Here is a 19,235-nt window from a genome sequence, read left to right on the forward strand (position 1 = left end):
TCGTTTCACGTCTAAAGCTAATATTTTACATTTTCAAAAAAAAAAAAGATAAATAATTACACCAGTTTAGGTTCGCTGGCTCTGGCACTCAGTCGACTTTACCAGCTCACTTAGACCAGCTCACACCAGCTTCACTGGTCCATTTCGATACCATTTCATACCATCACCAATACTAGTTCGGAACCTTGACAGTTAGTCAAGTATGTAACCATTTGAGGTTTTAATAAAGTGCAAAATATTTTTCATCTTAGCGCTGGATAAGAAAACTTAAGACAAAGTTTTCTAAAAAGTTTGGTCTGCTTCTGGTTAGAGGTGGACAGCTGAAGCAGGAAAGTTCCATTATTCATTCCACTTATTTTCATTTTGTTTCCCCATTTACAATATTTACAACAACTGCAATATGCATAAACACAGAATTCTCAGTCTTAACACAACTTCACCAATTAGTTATTGAGCAGTTATACAAGCTACGACCTTTAATACGCCCCGTCTTGAAATACTCGAATACAAAATGTATTGAGCTAAATAAGACACTTCATTTTTTTTCTTTTAGATTTTGGTCACATTAACTCAAACGTTAAATAATTGTCGACGATATTAGACTAGAACGAATTGATCTTCCAAATGACACTGTGCTTCAATAATAATTTATAAGTAGCGATAGATAATCCGTTACTGCTGTTATCTGCACCAACGAATAGATTAGTTCCCCGTCTAACTAGTACATTCCGCATTTTTTTTCAATATTGTTATGATAGCGGACTATGATAGCGCTACCTTGATGTTCTGAACAACCTCTGATCTTACGATATGTAAATTGCTTCCCTAATATTAAGTTGTAGTCCACCTACAACCTAGGCGTATGCTATATGTACAAAATCGTGTTCCTTTAACACATAGCACTTGTCTTATACGAAAGTATAAAAAATTCAATTAAAACACAAGTTATATATTACCGCTTGAAACCTTTCTATTAATTCCCGTAAATGTCGAAGAAAAAAAAAACAGCTGTAGGGCAATCTGGAGCACATCTTTATTCTTAATACCGTCTAGTTCGTTGATGTGACGAACTCTATCCGAGCATAGAGTTATCGTTTTTTTAAGTAGTTTTAAATTGAGACTTATTCCAATACCTGGGTTTTTCCACGTTTGGCGATCTCATTATTCTGCAGAATAACCACCTCAGCACCTCAGCGATCAACACAGCTCGTTCATTGTCTTCGTATACTTTAAATGCCGGTTGTTTCGTGTTAATTAACTGAGAAGCTTTAAGAAGTTATCTAGCATATGTAAATGACAATATCTTCGCTTAAATATCTCCGCTTAAAATACAGTCGGATATTTACCCGTGAGCAACACATGGCAGACTGTTTGTTATGGATATGAATATAGGTTTTATATAACCTTATACAACCCATATAACTATACAAACTATGCAACCTATATACTCTTTATTGTGTTCAAAAGCTTTAAGTTAGCAAATCCTGCCTAGATTCTAGAAATTTGTCTTTATAAGAGGAATTCAAAAATGTTTGTTATATAGAAGTAGTTCAAAGTAAAGAACAATCTCATACTATGGTATCTATTTGACGAGAATCGGTTAATATTAAATAAGTGTATAACGTATATTAAGAACTTTCAAACCACCAACTTCTTAATTAAAAAAAAAACTTATATTGTACCAATAGCATGTGAATAACTTTATGGATATTGATATAATGGAGAAAGCCCTCAATTAATGACCTGCGTTGTATAAGTGATATACATGCGTACTGTACTCACACTGTAATCACACCTTGAAGATTATCACATACTTTATCAGAGAGAAATAAATATTATTTATTTACATCCAGATTACAATCCAATTTCAAAAAACAATAATTTACAACTTACCCAATCCTAGTATCGATCTGCCGCAGGTTCAGTCGCCTTTGGATCAAATTAAAAACGTGTTCCAGACCGAGCTCTGCGCATTTCGACAATTGCATTAACATTTTTGAAAATCAATTCGAACAAAAGGTATTATTCGAAGTGTCTCATGCGTTCCTCCACTTGTTCATGAACGTCATTATGAAATTGTCATGTTCATGATCGGCTTAAGAGGCTTAAGACACTTTTTCGTGTACCTTTATTTGACATAATTACACTATTTAACGTAAAGAGCCACTGTGAAATCGATTTGATGTGATTGTTGTTGCGCTGTGGCCACATAAAATGTTAACAACCACGTGGCGAATACAAAGCAGGCACAGTCCGTCCATGTGACTCTGACTTAGTCGCTCATGTCGTTTCAGTGCCCACAGGCCATAATTTGCACAGGTGACCACTGTAGCATTTCTTAGTTCCTGTTTTTTTTTCTTTGTGTTCATTTTGGATTTTATTTTGCATTTTTTTTTCTGTTTACTTAAAGCAGCAGACAAGAAGATTTTCAGCAAGACAAAAGAGCGGACAAGTCAATTTTTTGCACATATTTATGGGCTCAAGAGACTGATTGAATTTGGGTCTGACAGATTGAATTGTCTGGTTTTTTTGCGTAATGAGGTGACAGAATTTGCATGTCAATTGTTGAAATGGCTCTTCGCATTTGGGGAAGTGCTTACATCTCTGCGGCTTATTTATGCAGACGATTCAGCACTTGCATGAGCAGGTTTTGTATTCAGAATGGTTGAAATATCTGCACACGTGCATGTAGAGTGAGATTTAATCAATGCAGAGAAATACATTTTGATTATCCATTCAATAAGCAATGCTAGGAAGTATTACACATAAAGGGGAAGAAGGGGGTAAGCATTATAATTCTAGTGTGAAGTTAATTTTAATTAAAAAAGTTGTATATGTATATATCTCATATCTGAGCACTTCTTCCTACCTTTTATAAGTGTAGAAAATATGAATTGCATGAATTATATTTAAAATATTTTTAAAATTCCGAAAATAAGAAGAATGCATAATTAGCAGCTTTGCGTTTATAATTATTTTCTTAACATCAAGTCTAGGACTAGTGTCAATAGTTAGAATATTAACCAGATAATCTAATCCTGCCACATCTATAATATGAAAAATGTTCTTTTTTATGGCTTCCTTAGCGTTGTGTGAAAATAATATTTATTTGGGTTAAGGCCCGTAATCTTGCTTTGTGATTTTGTATAGATTGAGATTTAATACCCAATCTATACCTTCTGCTCAAAAAGTATCCGGCTTTTGTTTCTTGTTAACTACTCCTTAAGTAATAGACTCGTTTCAACATTTTTTTTGTTATGTTTGTACACCCTTTCTTGACATATGGTACAAATTTGAGCGCCATCTGTCAATTAGTTTGTTTACATCAGCTGTTAATGTGAGACTACCTCAAGTGCATTTAGCGATTTTTACTATGGAAAATTCTTGTTGTACGCGATTTTTTGACCAAACATGGCACCACTGTCATCGCTCAGGCACCATATTCGCCAGATCTGGCGCCGTGCGACTTTTTCCTGTTCCCGAAACTCAAATTGCCCCTTCGTGGTAAGCCCCTTCGGTAAAACAGAATTCGCTGAAAGAACTAAAAGAACTAAAAACCTTCACGGGCCTACGAAAAGTGTATGGAAGATTGTGTTAAGCGTTGGCATATGTGCATCGCTTCAGAAGGAGCATATTTCGAAGGAGTTAAAATAAATTTGGAATAAAATTTAAATTTGTGTGTTTTATTTACAAAATCCGAGTACTTTTTGAGCAGAAGGTATGTCTAGAATATCTTAAAGGGACTTCTGTGATACTTTGTTCTTTCATCCAAATCTTGTTTTGTTTTTTTTTTAAATTCTAAGTCTTGGTTTTCTTTTATTTGTGGACCCCTAACTACCCTGTCTTCTGGTCTTTATTCGAGGCTTTTAAGAATCTTTAAAAACATATTAGTAACTTTTATTTGGTCTGATAAATGATACTGTTAAACTAATAAATGTCTTTAAATAGTATTAAACTGTATCTTATTAAACTTAACTTAAATTAACATTATGTATTATTGTTTTCTTTTTTTTTTTTTTTGTTTGTGTACTTTTCGTTAGGTGCCTACTCTCTTAGACCGACCTAAGGTTGTGTTGAAGTAATAGCTCATTAACACCGCTGAACGTTAGTTTTCAAGTCCAAATGGCAAAAAATTAAACTAATCAACGAGATAATAGCTATGCAAGTCAAAGAGGAAAGTAGATACGACGAAGACAATTACCATATACATTTTGAAGTATCTCAAGCTGTAGACTTATCTCGAAAATTGCGAGAAATTACTATATGCATTAAATTAAAACGAAAAGCGATCATAGCAAATGACATGTTAAGTGCCGTACAAAAGTCAAGTGAGACATTTCAACCATGGCAAAATCGCAATTATTATCTTTCATATAATTAACTTCACCATTGTATAATCTATATGTATCTTTGTGTCGAAGAGTTTATTTATGGACGTAATGTGCGCACCGTACGCAAAGTGCACAGTACGTCATACGTCATACTGCATACTTCATACTTCATAATTAGCAGATCGTCTCAGGTTGTATATAAGTTAACCATGCGTGCAATATAAAATTTTAAAAACAATTTTCTAACAATTTATTTCATTTTGAAATATAATTTGAAATTAAAATTACTTTTAGTCTTCCATTTTTTTTGCATAATTTAAATAATATTATTTTTTTTAAACATATGTAAAAAGTTGATTACTTTGGTCACGTTGAAATGCATGTCAAGCAATCGCAGTATCTTAGGCAAGTTGATACCTTTTTGTTTAGATCTTTACATACATAACAAAAAAAAAAAAAAAAAAAAAAAAATGAAAAAAAGTCATTATGACAACTAAACCACGTTAGTTAATAAAATATTACAACAATAAAGTAACTACAAAACATTTATTAAATCATTTAAAAAAGATGTTACATTGGATTGCGACAGACCTTGACATGAGGCCGGCATACAGCGAAACGAAGCGAAACGGACTACAACAGATCGGCATAGATCACCGCAGTGCCGTAAGTTCAGTTCAGTTACTTATTCAGTTGGAAGTAAATGGAAAATATAGTTCACAATCACAATCACAATCACCATAGGTACATAGGTACATATGTACATTGCATTGTACAATAGCTGATCGTATCGCTATCTGAATTTCATTATTTCTGATTTCACACAAGCGAAACGATTTCGAGTAGAGCACAGAAAGGCATTTAAATTGCCTTACTCAAGTACGTAATCCGAGCTCTTTTCATTGTTTTCATTGTGATTGCTGCCAATTATGCAATTACACATTGCAACATCACCTCAGGCTACAAAGCTTGCCATCTGGGAAAGGTGTTGGTTGCACTCGCAATTACTTTAAATTAATAGCATGCCAAGTTAATTTTATCTGATCGAACATATGGAAGAACTAGCATTTCTTATCGTTGTGGCGCTTAATAAAAGTCAATCCAATCAAGCAAACTAGAAATGTAAATAAGTCGAGCGTTAGATACTTCATGTCAATGTGATACCAGAAATGAATGATGTTTGATTTTTTAATTTTATCTTTTGCCAATGGGATCCAAAACCAAAACCATAATTTTACTGCACATGATATGGACCACCTACTTAATAGTTTTGCCATAAAAGTACATTTAACTGAAACTGTTGCTTTCCTTTACTTATTTTGTAACACTGTTCCTGTATATAAATACTTATTATATATACCATATATACAGACAGACTTACCAACACCGCGTTATCAAATCTCAGAATGGAGGTATGCAGATCTATAATAATCCAGTCAAGACGTAAAGAGTGGTTTTAAAAATACCTCGAGTTAAGAAAGAGTAAAAGTGCTCAAGTGGACTGGTTCAAATAGCTTCAACATAATAATACATATGTATATACATACGTATATACATATACATACTTATACTTATTGCTGACCATATTGTTACGAAATAAGTAAAGGAAAGCAATAGTTTCTAATTTTTCGAAGATGAGTTTGATTGAATTGTAAAGCATAAAGCTAAAAATATACATTGACTGTATAAGATCAGTGGATCTATAGGTATACGGAGCGCTCTGCTTCCTCACATTCTCTTCTCAGTTATCAGTTGGTATTCCACTTACAACAGTTAAACTGGTAATTAAACAAAAATTTCTGAGCATTGTGAAGTAAGATTAGGTCTTTTTGGAATAGACCCTTTTGTCAGATTTCCAAACGTACCAGTCAGCTGCTTCAAGTAAGATGTGACTTACTCAGTACTACGGTAACACTGTATGTATATACATACAATAAGTAGGTGTATACATACAATAATTATGTATATGGGTCATTCTTTTACAAACCGGACGAATTTTGACAAAAAATATCCACATGATCTCCGATTTGACTGAAAATTTTTTTTAATAATCTTCTTTCATGAAATTTTGTAATTTTTTTTCTGGGAAATATGAATCCATGGGATTTTGAGAATTGCCATTGTAAACACATTTTCAAATAGCCATATCTCAGACTATATAAATGATAGAAACTTAAAATTTATTGCGTTTTACTGATAATTGCTTGAACTTTCAAGAAATTCTTTAAACAATTAAGATTGTTTATATTTAAGTACTAATATTAAGTGTTCAATTTCAAAAATAAATTTTTTTCCAAATGTATCCTCAAAATTTTCATTTTTTATATTTTATTTAAATTTGATTTTAAATTTTAATGAGATATAAAAATTTTCAGGATGGCTTCATTTTTTAAAATTTTTAAAATTTTTTTTTTCCTCCGCAAAACACATCAAGCACATGCGTACTGTATTTTCATTGAAAGAATTTTCAATAAATATGCCACAAATATTTTTATATAATATTATTGATTTTAATTAGTAATAAAATTCTACATAAAACTCAAAAATTTCAGGACGGTATTGTCATTAGAAGTATTTTTAAAAAATCTGATTTATCCTTCACATCAGACCAAACACATATGTCACACAAATTTTTTTTTTACTTTTTATTTAGATTAATCAATAAATTCTACTTAAAAAATAAATATTTCCAATGTGATATTGCTTTTAGAAGTAATTAAAAAAATTTAATATATCAGGCCTCCTACACGTCACTCATACGCACCAGAGTACCATTAAATTAATATTCCAAGAAAAACAACAGAATAACCTTTTTTTTAATGTATATTAAGCTCAATATAAAATATTTTCACATCTTTCACATCTTTTTTTTTCAACTACGACATTTAACATAATTGAACTGTTAGATGAACTTTTTTCTTATATCGAGAAATTAATTTAAATTAATTTGGTCCACACTAGCTGAACTGCCTACATAACTATAGCTCATAATTACAACTACCTTTTTTAGTGAAGTGTTATTCTGCTGCAGTTGAAAAAATGCTCTTCTTCTTATTTGGCACTACAGTCCAGTATGAACCTTGGCCTCCCGCACGATCTGCGTCCATCTGTCCCTATCTTCTGCTACTCTCTTCTAGTTCAGTACTCCAAACGTTCTTGCATCACCATACACGTTCTCATCCCATTTTGTTCTTGGCCTACCTCTGTGCCTGGTTGTCATCGCCTTTGCGTTAAATATACTCCGACCCCATCGTTATTACATGAGCAGCCCATTGTAACCTTTGCGACTTAATGTATCTCACTATATTTTCGTTTCTAAGCAGTTCTTCAATTTCATTATTTGTTCGTCTTTGAAAAGTTTCTGCATCAATTTGGTTCGACCCGTAGATTTGGCGAAGTTTCTTCAAAAAAATTTTTTTTTTTTTGCTCTACAAAGAGAAAACAATGCTCTACAATTCAATTATTTAGAAGAGGTTCAAATCTCTTCGGAGAACTCCCCATAAAGAAACAAGAGTTGGCCGGGTACTTTTCTTTGTACAGAAAAAGTGCTATAATAAAGATTAAAATTCTTGTAAATACTTTTAATCCTCAGCAACTTCTCAGTAAGTTTTCTATAACTGGTTTTAAAAACATTCTATTAATTGTATTTGAAGACTTCCTATTAATATAAACCATAATAATTGTTTTACAATGAGCCATGTCTGTGTATATACTCGGAAAATTTGTAATTTGTGATTAAAATAATAAATTTATAAACGTTTAATAAAAATATATATACTTTTAAATTGTAGCAAATGGTTAGATTTCTGAAAACTTATTCTATGCTGTCCCCAAATAAGACATAAATTATATAAAGATAGAGTGAAATTATTTTTAATATATTTGATATTAGTAGCAAAAATCATACCATCCCAAAAAACCAACTCAGATATAAATATTTAGAAACTTTTTCAAACTTTACTATTAAATCTAAATAAATAGTCCAGGTAAATAGTCGCAAGCCGTCCAGGTAAGATCCTACTAGCATTCTTTTGAATGATCAAATTAGTTTCTATGGTACAAAGTTAAGACTGCTAAATTTGCATATACGAATAATTAAATATATATTAAGATATAAATTTAAGACCATTGAGTTGGGTATTTGGCAGTACTCGAAACAGCTGTATGTTCAGTCCAAAATTCAATTAATTGAAATTATATAAAACAGTTGTTGTTGTTATTGTAGTTTAATATCTTTCGAAACCTCTCTAAAAAATAGCTAATAAAATGAGACTAGTTAGTAGATTGCCCCCGAATCCTGCAAAAAATCTTTATGGGATTATCTATGAAGTGCATTTTTGAAGTAATACTTAATAGTATAATGGCTTTATATAGTATATAGTATAACTTTTAAAAAATTTTTTTTTTTTTTCATTTTATATTAGTTTGTTTTATTAAAAGTTATAAGAGAACTAACAAGTAATTTTCATTTGATGCCATTATATATTATGTATCTTAAAAATAAAGTAAGTGGAAAATAAGTCTATGTATACATTTTCTCTACTGACTATAATTATTTAAATAAATTTAATGAATATATAAGATAAATGTTCTCCTCCTCCTCCTCCCCCTTTTTTTATTATTATGTTGGAGCAATATTACACTACGAACTTAAAGATTTGTTGTGGTTTTTCATGCATACGGAGTACTTAGTTAAGTCCAATTAGCTGTCAATTATAATAGAAACTTTTTGTAGATAAAATCATGCGTGAGATGTGTAATTAAAAAAAAATGTTTTAAATTGAATTCATATTTTTTTATAAAAATGCATTTTAAATTTGAATATTTATTACTTTAATCTTCAAATTTAATAAATAGATACCATTAACTAATATGTTTAACAAATCTGGCAATCGATTAAATAATTATTTTTTAAAATTTTGTACTTAAATAATTTGTTCCATTAACTATATATATAAGTAAGTGTAAGTGTTGAAAGGCTTAGGAAAACAAGCTCTCATAGTGATTTTTATTTTATCATAGCAGAGATTTCTTTCGAAACTTATTTAAATTTACATTTTAATTACTTTTTTCAGCGATAAAAATACTTACTTGCAACTGATGGCAGTTGCAAGTACGCACCTTTTTTTTTTTGATATTTTTTGATATTGCAACACTTGTAGTTAAAATATAGGCCAACCAACAAGCATTAACCAATTTTCGCATCCAAACCCAAACCGGACTATTTACAAATTAACCAGATTTTCACACATAACTAGAAGTATTTTTTGAAAAAAAAAAAAAAACAAATTCGTTAAAATATCTTGTAATATATTTAGCTTAAAAAAATATGTAATTGACAGATATATTTTCATGTGAAGTTGCACAATTTTATGCTCTGAATTCTTCTGACTCAGTCAGAGGCACAAATTATTAATTAAAACTCAATTAAAATTTTTTTATTTTCTTATTTATTATAGGTGACTCTCTTGATCAATAATGCCGGAGTCGTGTCTGGGCTGCATTTACTGGACACACCAGACCATCTAATCGAACGTTCCTTCAATGTGAACATTATGGCCCACTTCTGGGTAGGTGCAAAAATTATTACTCAAATTTTCTTACTACTTTTAATAAATTTATTTAATGCAATTTTATATTTTTTTCCTGTTTGATTTAATGCATTTCAGACAACCAAAGCATTTCTACCAAAAATGATTGAAAATGATCGCGGTCATATTGCCACAATCGCCTCACTGGCGGGACATGTTGGTATTACCAAATTAATCGACTATTGCGCCAGTAAATTTGCAGCGGTAAGTAGCCACATTAAACCAAAGAAAAAAAAATTACTAAAAAAATTATTTGAACAGAAAATAAACTAGTTTATATTTGCAGGTTGGTTTCGACGAAGCTCTGCGTTTAGAACTAGACGTTCTCGGTCACAACAATATACAGACCACGTGCATTTGCCCGTTCTTCATACAAGCCACAGGCATGTTTGATGATGTGAATGCAAGGTAAGTTTACAAGCTACGATTAAACCAATGTTTAGTGTGATATTAACTCGGCGCACCAAAATTCAAAATTTAGACCGCGCGATTATACGTATCTGGTATTGTTAGTCTGTCATTGTCGTTAGATATGGTATTGTCAGTTTAATGCTTGGCTGCAGCACTACAATTAACACTTAATATGCGAAAACGTTAATCACATCTATTGGCAAGTAGCGCATGGTTAAATACTGCACATTTTTACTAATATATGTACTTTTGTTCAATTGAATTTGCACTTTATTTATGGACGTTATTTTTTCTATATTTTTGAAGTGAGTTTTTGCAATGTGAACGACCTCTTTCAAAGCAAAATTGTAATTCACATTTAAACAGAAAAAAATTTAACAAAAAATTTATTGTGTAATATTGTATAAAGAAAAGTATATTAGAGAACTGAAGGTAAACTTATTTTAGCAATAATTGGGCTTATTTAAAGAATCTAGTAATTTGATAGGTTACCATAATTAAGTGCAGTTAACTTTTTGTCCAGATACAGCCACATAAAAAAATGCATGTTTCTTTTATTATAATTATATTAAATTATAAATAAATTTAAATTTAAATTTTCTAATAAATATATTAAAAAAGTTTATTTATAATTTTTGGAAAAATTTTTATTATAAACATACCAACACATTGAAACGGTTCTATTAAAACACTGTTATATTATAATATATATATATATATATATATGTGAATATCTGATCTACACTAATAAGTTTAACATATATATTACTTTATAGTTCTATTCAAAACATTAGCATATTAGCATCTCTTTAGCATATTTTTATATATATTTATATTTATTCAAAATATGTATATATATATATATATATATATATATATATATATATATATAGATATATATGTAGATATATATTGAATATACTTAGCTATCTATTTTAATTAATATTAATGAAGTAATAATATATTATATCTTAACTCTTTACAAAACCTAAGATGTCTCCAACCTTTTTTGCATACAAGGTATTGTCTAAAAGACTTACAGCTGGCTCGTTGGGATACCAGTCTAGCTTTTCTAAATATCTCCTGTAAATTTTTGAATTTATTTTGTTATTAAAGTAATTTCCAGATCCTTAATGGAGCAATACCATACAATGAAACTTTGGATATATTTTATCAGATGTAGACTATAAGTGAATTATCTATGTTACTATAAATGTACCTTTCTAAGTGTCTTCACTGTTATCTCTACAGTATTTCTAAATAACAAATACTTGCTCACTAATTTGCGTAGGTAGTTTTTATTAATAGGCTTACCTATTGTATAACAAGAAATTAATTTAATGCTTTAATAAAGCGCTCAATGTCCTTAGTGTCATTAGAGTCTTAGTCCATTGGTAATATAAGATAATGATATTTTAGGAAAAAAACTGGAGTAAAAGCGTTTTAAGCATTGGTAATATAAGATAAGAATATATTAGGAAAGGAACTGAAGTATAAGCATTTTGAGGCAAGTATCAAATTAATATCAGACAAGATTAACTTTTAAATTATATTTTGAAAATATTCAAATTATAGTAAAACGTGGTGATTTGATTTATACTGATACTGTTTTTTTTTTAATCTTTCGAAAGTTTATAATATATAAACTCTGTTATAGTGCAGTTAGGGGGTTAGAACAGCGCCTTATCGTCAATAAAACCGAATGCCTTTGAGGCATAGAACTGCTCGTTCTTAGAACCTTCCCTGTCTGTGTTTCGTTGTCATAATATTATCTGGACATGAGAATTTATTATCCTGCGAAAATAATTCCTATCAATCAATTTTATCAATTATATTTAAGCTTCCAGTACCCTTCTCTTAAAATCACTTTTTTTGGTAATTCTTTGGTAAATAGCCCTTCCATCTAACCTTCACAGAAATGTATCTGTATAAAAAAAATTATTCCATCTAATCTTAAGTGTGCTTATCTCTCTTTAAACATTTGTACTGGATACTATTATACGATAGTAAATATGTTATAATTTTTGTGAATTGTTCTCAGCTTAAAAGCAATTTAAGCAGTCGCTTGTGGCAATCACTATGCGATTTTTATAGTTTCTGATTAATATTTGAAATATATATATATTTATTTTTTTTAGATGTGCTTTAGGTGTACATTTCATTACCTGAAACCCGCATATTTATATAAAATTCATAATTACCAACGTTTGAAGATCCTTAATTTGGGTGTAGAATGCGTAACCGAATCTATTTTACTACCTAAGTCCCACATATAGTTTCTGATGCGTACGTAATTGATCTTTGAATAGTGTTTGATAGCATAATATACCATAGGGGTTAAGAGTAAGAATATCAATATAGTTTGGTCTTAAACAAAAAGTTCAATGTATATCGATAGCATTATCCAATTTCTCGGAAACACAAATATATATTGCCTATTATAGGCAATATATATAACCGCTTTTAATAATTTTTCATATGACTGCTTCATAGAAAATGTAAGAAACTCCTTAATAATACATCCTTTTTAAAAACCAAAAGACGATATCATCCAATCTTTGGAACGATGTCTTATAGTCCAAAACATAAAAAAATACCACTGTTATTGGGATAAAAGTGAACTACTTCCAGACGAATTTGAGATTTCGTTGAATAATGCAAACTGGCAATATCTTATAGCCTCTTGCTTATAGAGATCTTGTCATTAAAGAAAGACACAATTAGTTCCTTCTTCTTATTTTTGGTTATTATATTCTGTTTGCTTTTCATTCGTCAAATCTTTTTTTTTAAATATTTTTTTTTTTTGATATATATAAATATACTTTTCTTTAATTATATATAATATAACTTATAAAGATAGGAGAAACGAAGTTATTTGAATATTAAAACTCTCAATCTTTTATTCAATATAGGTTAAGTTATATCGGTAATTCCAAAGATCCACTTAGAGCTATTGGCAAGAAAGTCAGAGACTTAAAAATCTCCTTGAACCTTTGGTAAAGGTAAATATGCCAAAGTCTTTTACAAGGACGTCTTGACGCTCACCAAGTTCCTCAAAATATTATAGATCCCCTAAAATTGTAAATTTTCTATATAACTAAATACAATTTATAACGTAAAGAAAAACATACATACATATTGTATGTACATATTTCATACATATTTCCTATGACAAATCCTATATTACTTGTCTGCAGTACAAAAGATCGGTCAACCATGGTTGACGACAATGCTCTGCTTTGTTTGGAAATAGTATCCCGTGTATTCTATTTTATGTTATATGTGTTATTAAATATAGATTTATTAAAATGTATATTTTACAAAAAAAAATATTTACTTTACTTACAGATGGGTACCCACACTTAATCCCAATGATGTAGCAGATCGTGTCATATCAGCCATTAAGAAAAATGAAAAAATTGCAGTTATTCCAGGTTATATCAAATTTTTACTCTCACTCAAATGGTAAGTAATTTTTTATATATAATAACTATAACCTTCCCTTAACTATATTTTATTTTTAGGACTTTCCCATGGGGTTGTATTGCCGGGCTATTACGCCGTCTTGTACCTGATGCAGCACCACATGCCATTGCACAAAAACCAAATAAAGCAGCACCAAAAACAAATCTAAAAACAACTACAGCCATGCCCACAACCACAGATACCGACTCCAATGCTAATATTCCTGTGAAATCAATAAATCCCACAATATCCAGCGTTACGAAGTGTGTTGACTTAAGCAACGACTTCGGCGAGTCACTACCAAAGACGGCCTCTCTACTCGTGCAACGAACACCTTCTCTCGGCGAACGAGTTCTTTGAGAGTCGTTGATCATCTTCGTTTTTAAGTTAATTTGTGTTTTTGGTATTTTTAATTGCTACTCTTAGCGGAGTGCGAAGTGCGGTGCGTACCAGGATGGGTGTGGCCTCATACCAGTATGCAACGTAAAACCACATTTTCCCTTCGTAATTTTTTTATTAACTGCTATTAATCGCGTTTAATTTAATTTAAGCGCATAATTTTATGAATTCTTCTAGTGATATTATTAGTATTTGTATTATTATTATTATTAACATTATTATTATTCTTTTTATTTTTGTTTTTATTTTTATTTTTTGAATTAATATTTTTCGTTGTTAGTCTTAGGTTTTATTGTAGCACAAAAGCGTATTTAGTTCTCTTGTTTAACATTAAATGGGGCGCACAAACTTAATGTTGTAATTTTGTTTAAACAAAGCAATATTATACTTAAATATTATATTTTGGTGTAAGTTTAGTTAAATGTAATTTTATTCATCATAATATGTAATTGTAATTGTTGAACAGAAATTGTCACAAATCGTCCTTTTTGTCACAGGACAAAAGAGATATATATAGAATCAAAGTAAATCGCATCGAAACTATTTAAGCAATCAAAAAATTATTTTAAATAAATTTTTTACCGTATATTCTAGAATGTAATCAATTCAATTTTTCCTAATTTTTGCATATTAAATTGAGTACAATAATATATATATAAATAAATAAATAATTAATAAATTTAAAATAATGAATTTTTTACGGGATGAACTACCACGTTGGTTACTCTCCTTGAACTACAAAATATTACAAAATTATTAAAGGAATAAAGTAGTTAGAAAATCTTTAAATTTGCTACGTATTTTTCAATTTTTACACGATATTTACATATAAAAAGTATAAAACAATAAGAATTAAAATAATACACTTTTTAGGCTAGCATAAATTCTTTTTTAATGTTTTTTATTTGAAAAAATCAAAACCAAAAAAAAAAAAAATGTAATCAAAATGTATAAAAAAAAAAACAAAATATAATATAAATATAAAAATATTTCCAAAAAAGTGGTCTTTTAATTCAACATTTATATAGTCCAGCTCAACTATTACTTTCTACCAACCCTGTTTTTAAAATCACGTGACATTTCTTTATAGCTGTTCATTTTATAATCATTTTGAAAATGTTGCCTTATATTAACTCCATGCATTGAGCGTTTATATGAAAGAAACCCACTACCAAGAGAAAACCAGTTTGTGTACCAGTAAGTTTATGCAACGAAGTTTTCTTGCAACCCAGCTCTAAATTTGTACCGAACAGCAAAAAAAAGATATATAATTAATGTCACAACATCATACAAACATCACAAATTACAGCACGACTTCTTCGAGCGGACATTCCAACAATAAAAAATCTATCCACTTTTTAACCTCAAAATTTTGTAAAGCCATGAACTTCACTTCTCATATTTCAATGACTTCATCAATAAACAACTCTAGAGAATCCAGTGGAAATCACTAAAATGATATTCCACATAATGAAGGAGAAATAAAGTGCAGAGCTATACTTAATGAGTTCTTAGTATAATGTACGTAAACATAATCTAGAACGTCCTGGGTTTTAACAGAATAATGTTATATCCTGTTGAAGGAAATGTTAGACGCCAAAATAGTTTATAGAAATGAACCTAACAACTACGTGATAACCTGGAAGCAAAAAAAGTGGAACCTTAACTAGTTGAAATAGTTTCTATTGGATGCTTGAAATCGTGCAAATAAGTCCAACAACTACTTAGACACTTTCATCTCGGCGATCCAAAATCATTTCTCATAATAAATGGTATAAGATTATAAATCGAGTTAAGAAACGTTTATTAATTTAATTTATTTAGACAAACCTTATATAAATTTCTTCACTTCTTGAAAAAATAGTATATCATATAATATGCATAATGATCGAAATGTTAACTTAAGTTATCGAATTTCGGATAACCTGGATTTCAAAAAATTGTTGATCTCTTGATACGATTCATTCCCTAAACCATATTTTAGTTTCTTCAAGTAGTAAGTGGAAGTAGTAATCTCATGAAGTAGAATCTAGTGAATGGAGATCATGCGGTAGTATATCCCACTTAAATGATTTAAATGTATTTTTTTTTATTGTCTTGTGATATATGGTCGAGCATTGTCGTCTATTAAGATCAATTTACATTGTTTGTTGGCTGGAAACCCATGTTTTACGCTAAATTTATGGTTCAAATGCAACAATGGTTGGTCACAACATTTACCAATAACAATTTCCTTCAGTTTCAGCAGTCCATATACTATTTTTTGATCCCACTGAATGCACAACATGTCATGTATACTTCCATGAATGTTTCGTTCTGTTGTTGATGTGGGCACTATTTCAGGGCTTGTGTCCAAATAAAAAACATTAAAATTGGATGAAAAACTTAACTTGTTGAATCAACGACTGAACGAATTGAACACGAAGACCCCGATTCTTTTTTCACAGATAATTGTATAGTTAAACCAAAGAATCTATAGTACAAAGAAGTGCCACGCTCATACAAACGAAATACCCACTTTATTTTGCTGGTGGATTTATAATAAATCCACCCAACCTCATGCAACAATGTTCGATCGAGTCACAACTGGTATGATGTTCAGTTCAAACCTATATTTGAGCCGAGTAAGGCTGACAAAAACCTTTACTGCATACGTATTCAATCATACATGCAACCCTCTGTATTACATTATATGCATGTTTGTATGTTTGTTCGCTGTAAAATGTTCAAGCGATCAAACAGCATTTCAGTGACGAAGTCAAAATTGTGTACATTTGATAAGTTTTTGAATTGAATAGTATAAAACAAAAACAAAATTACTATTGGTATGAATTGTAGTGTTAAAATACATTACAAATTTATTTATGTCTCACATCTGATTTCTTCAATTCTATGAAGCTTTATTCTTAAATATTGTCCATGCGCAATATTTCCGAAGCAATATCGTAAACACCAATTTTAACATTTCAATCCGGTGTAAATAGCATTCATGCGTTTCCTCAAATCAGGAGGCATTATTAGTGGTTTTAGTGACTTTTACACATTTTTTCATCATAATTTTTCTTACATTTCTAATATTTTTATTTTTTTTAAAATACTTTTCAAACACTTTTATATGAATCTTGCAAATATTTTTTAAAATAATTACAAAAAGTCATTAAAAATTCAAACTATTAAGAAGTAGTTCCTGTTGACGTAAAATATATGCACAAATGTGCAATAAAAACATACATATTAATATACTGTAGACTTCATGTCTCCAATATCACATTTGTACATACATAATGGTTTTTGTAGTGCATCATTTTTTGCAATAAAAAAAATAATATAGTCTATTACTCTTTACTCCTATGATATGGGCCTTTCCAGTACAAGAAGATAAAGCAACAAAGTATATCGAAAAATTATTTGAGGGATTTCTTTACCATTCACTTCGTTACTAATCCATGTATATTAATTAAATAGACAAATAAAAACAAGAAAGGCAAAAGAAACAGGCGTATAAAAACAATTGTGGGTTGCAATGAGTTTGAACTGAACATCATACCAGTTGTGACTCGATCGAACATTGTTGCATGAGGTTGGGTGGATTTATTATAAATCCACCAGCAAAATAAAGTGGGTATTTCGTTTGTATGAGCGTGGCACTTCTTTGTACTATAGATTCTTTGGTTAAACCAAAGAATCTATAGTACAAAGAAGTGCCACGCTTATACAAACGAAATACCCACTTTATTTTGCTGGTGGATTTATAATAAATCCACCCAACCTCATGCAACAATGTTCGATCGAGTCACAACTGGTATGATGTTCAGTTCAAACTCATTGCTACCCACAATTGTTTTTATACGCCTGTTTCTTTTGCCTTTCTTGTTTTTATTTGTCTATTTAATTAATATACATGGATTAGTAACGAAGTGAATGGTAAAGAAATCCCTCAAATAATTTTTCGATATACTTTGTTGCTTTATCTTCTTGTACTGGAAAGGCCCATATCATAAGAGTAAAGAGTAATAGAATATATTATTTTTTTTATTGCAACAAATGATGCACTACAAAAACCATTATGTATGTACAAATGTGATATTGGAGACATGAAGTCTACAGTATATTAATATGTATGCTTTTATTGCACATTTGTGCATATATTTTACCTCAAAAGGAACTACTTCTTAATAGTTTGAATTTTTGGTAACTTTTTGTGATTATTTTAAAAAATGTTTTTAAGATTCATATAAAAGTGTTTTAAAAGTATTTTAAAGAAAATAAAAATATTAGAAAAGAAAAATTATATTGAAAAAATGTATAGAAGTCACTAAAACCACTAATAATGCTTCCTGGTTTGAGGAAGCGCATAAATGCTATTTACAAAGGATTGAAATGTTAAAATTGGAAAAGTCAGAAAAAGGAAAAAATCAGATTTGAGACATAATTAAATTTGTAATGTGTTTTTACACTACAATTCATAACAATATCAAACAGGTAATTTTGTTTCATATGCTATCAAATTCAAAAACTTATCAAACGTACACAATTTTGACTTCGTCACTGAAATGCTGTTTGATCGTTTGAACATTTTACAGCGAACAAACATACAAACATGCGTATAATATAATACAGAGGGTTGCATGTATGATTGAATACGAATGCAGTCGGGCTTTTGTCAGCCTTACTCGACTCACATATAGGTTTAAAATGGACATCATACCAGTTGTGACTCGATCGAACATTGTTGCATGAGGTTGGGTGGATTTATTATAAATCCACCAGCAAAATAAAGTGGGTATTTCGTTTGTATGAGCGTGGCACTTCTTTGTACTATAGATTCTTTGGTTAAACCAAAGAATCTATAGTACAAAGAAGTGCCACGCTCATACAAATGAAATACCCACTTTATTTTGCTGGTGGATTTATAATAAATCCACCCAACCTCATGCAACAATGTTCGATCGAGTCACAACTGGTATGTTGTTCAGTTCAAACTCATTGCAACCCACAATTGTTTTTATATGCCTGTTTCTTTTGCCTTTCTTGTTTT

The 19,235-nt window shown here is 30.0% G+C and overlaps 1 protein-coding gene across 1 annotated transcript in view; it reads left to right on the plus strand.

The window, feature by feature from the left end:
- LOC119662016 (estradiol 17-beta-dehydrogenase 11) overlaps nucleotides 1-14,321 on the plus strand; it is a 58,630-nt gene extending 44,309 nt beyond the window's left edge. Inside the window, exons 4-8 of the mRNA XM_038071554.1 lie at nucleotides 9,791-9,901; nucleotides 10,001-10,126; nucleotides 10,209-10,330; nucleotides 13,682-13,798; nucleotides 13,858-14,321. Coding sequence (XP_037927482.1) covers nucleotides 9,791-9,901; nucleotides 10,001-10,126; nucleotides 10,209-10,330; nucleotides 13,682-13,798; nucleotides 13,858-14,158 — 777 coding nt within the window. The 3' untranslated portion in view covers nucleotides 14,159-14,321. The remainder of the gene's footprint in view (nucleotides 1-9,790; nucleotides 9,902-10,000; nucleotides 10,127-10,208; nucleotides 10,331-13,681; nucleotides 13,799-13,857) is intronic.
- The last annotated feature ends 4,914 nt before the right edge of the window (nucleotides 14,322-19,235 follow it).

Source organism: Teleopsis dalmanni, chromosome X (assembly GCF_002237135.1).
Source record: "Teleopsis dalmanni isolate 2A chromosome X, ASM223713v2, whole genome shotgun sequence".
Taxonomy (NCBI): Eukaryota; Metazoa; Arthropoda; class Insecta; order Diptera; family Diopsidae; genus Teleopsis; species Teleopsis dalmanni.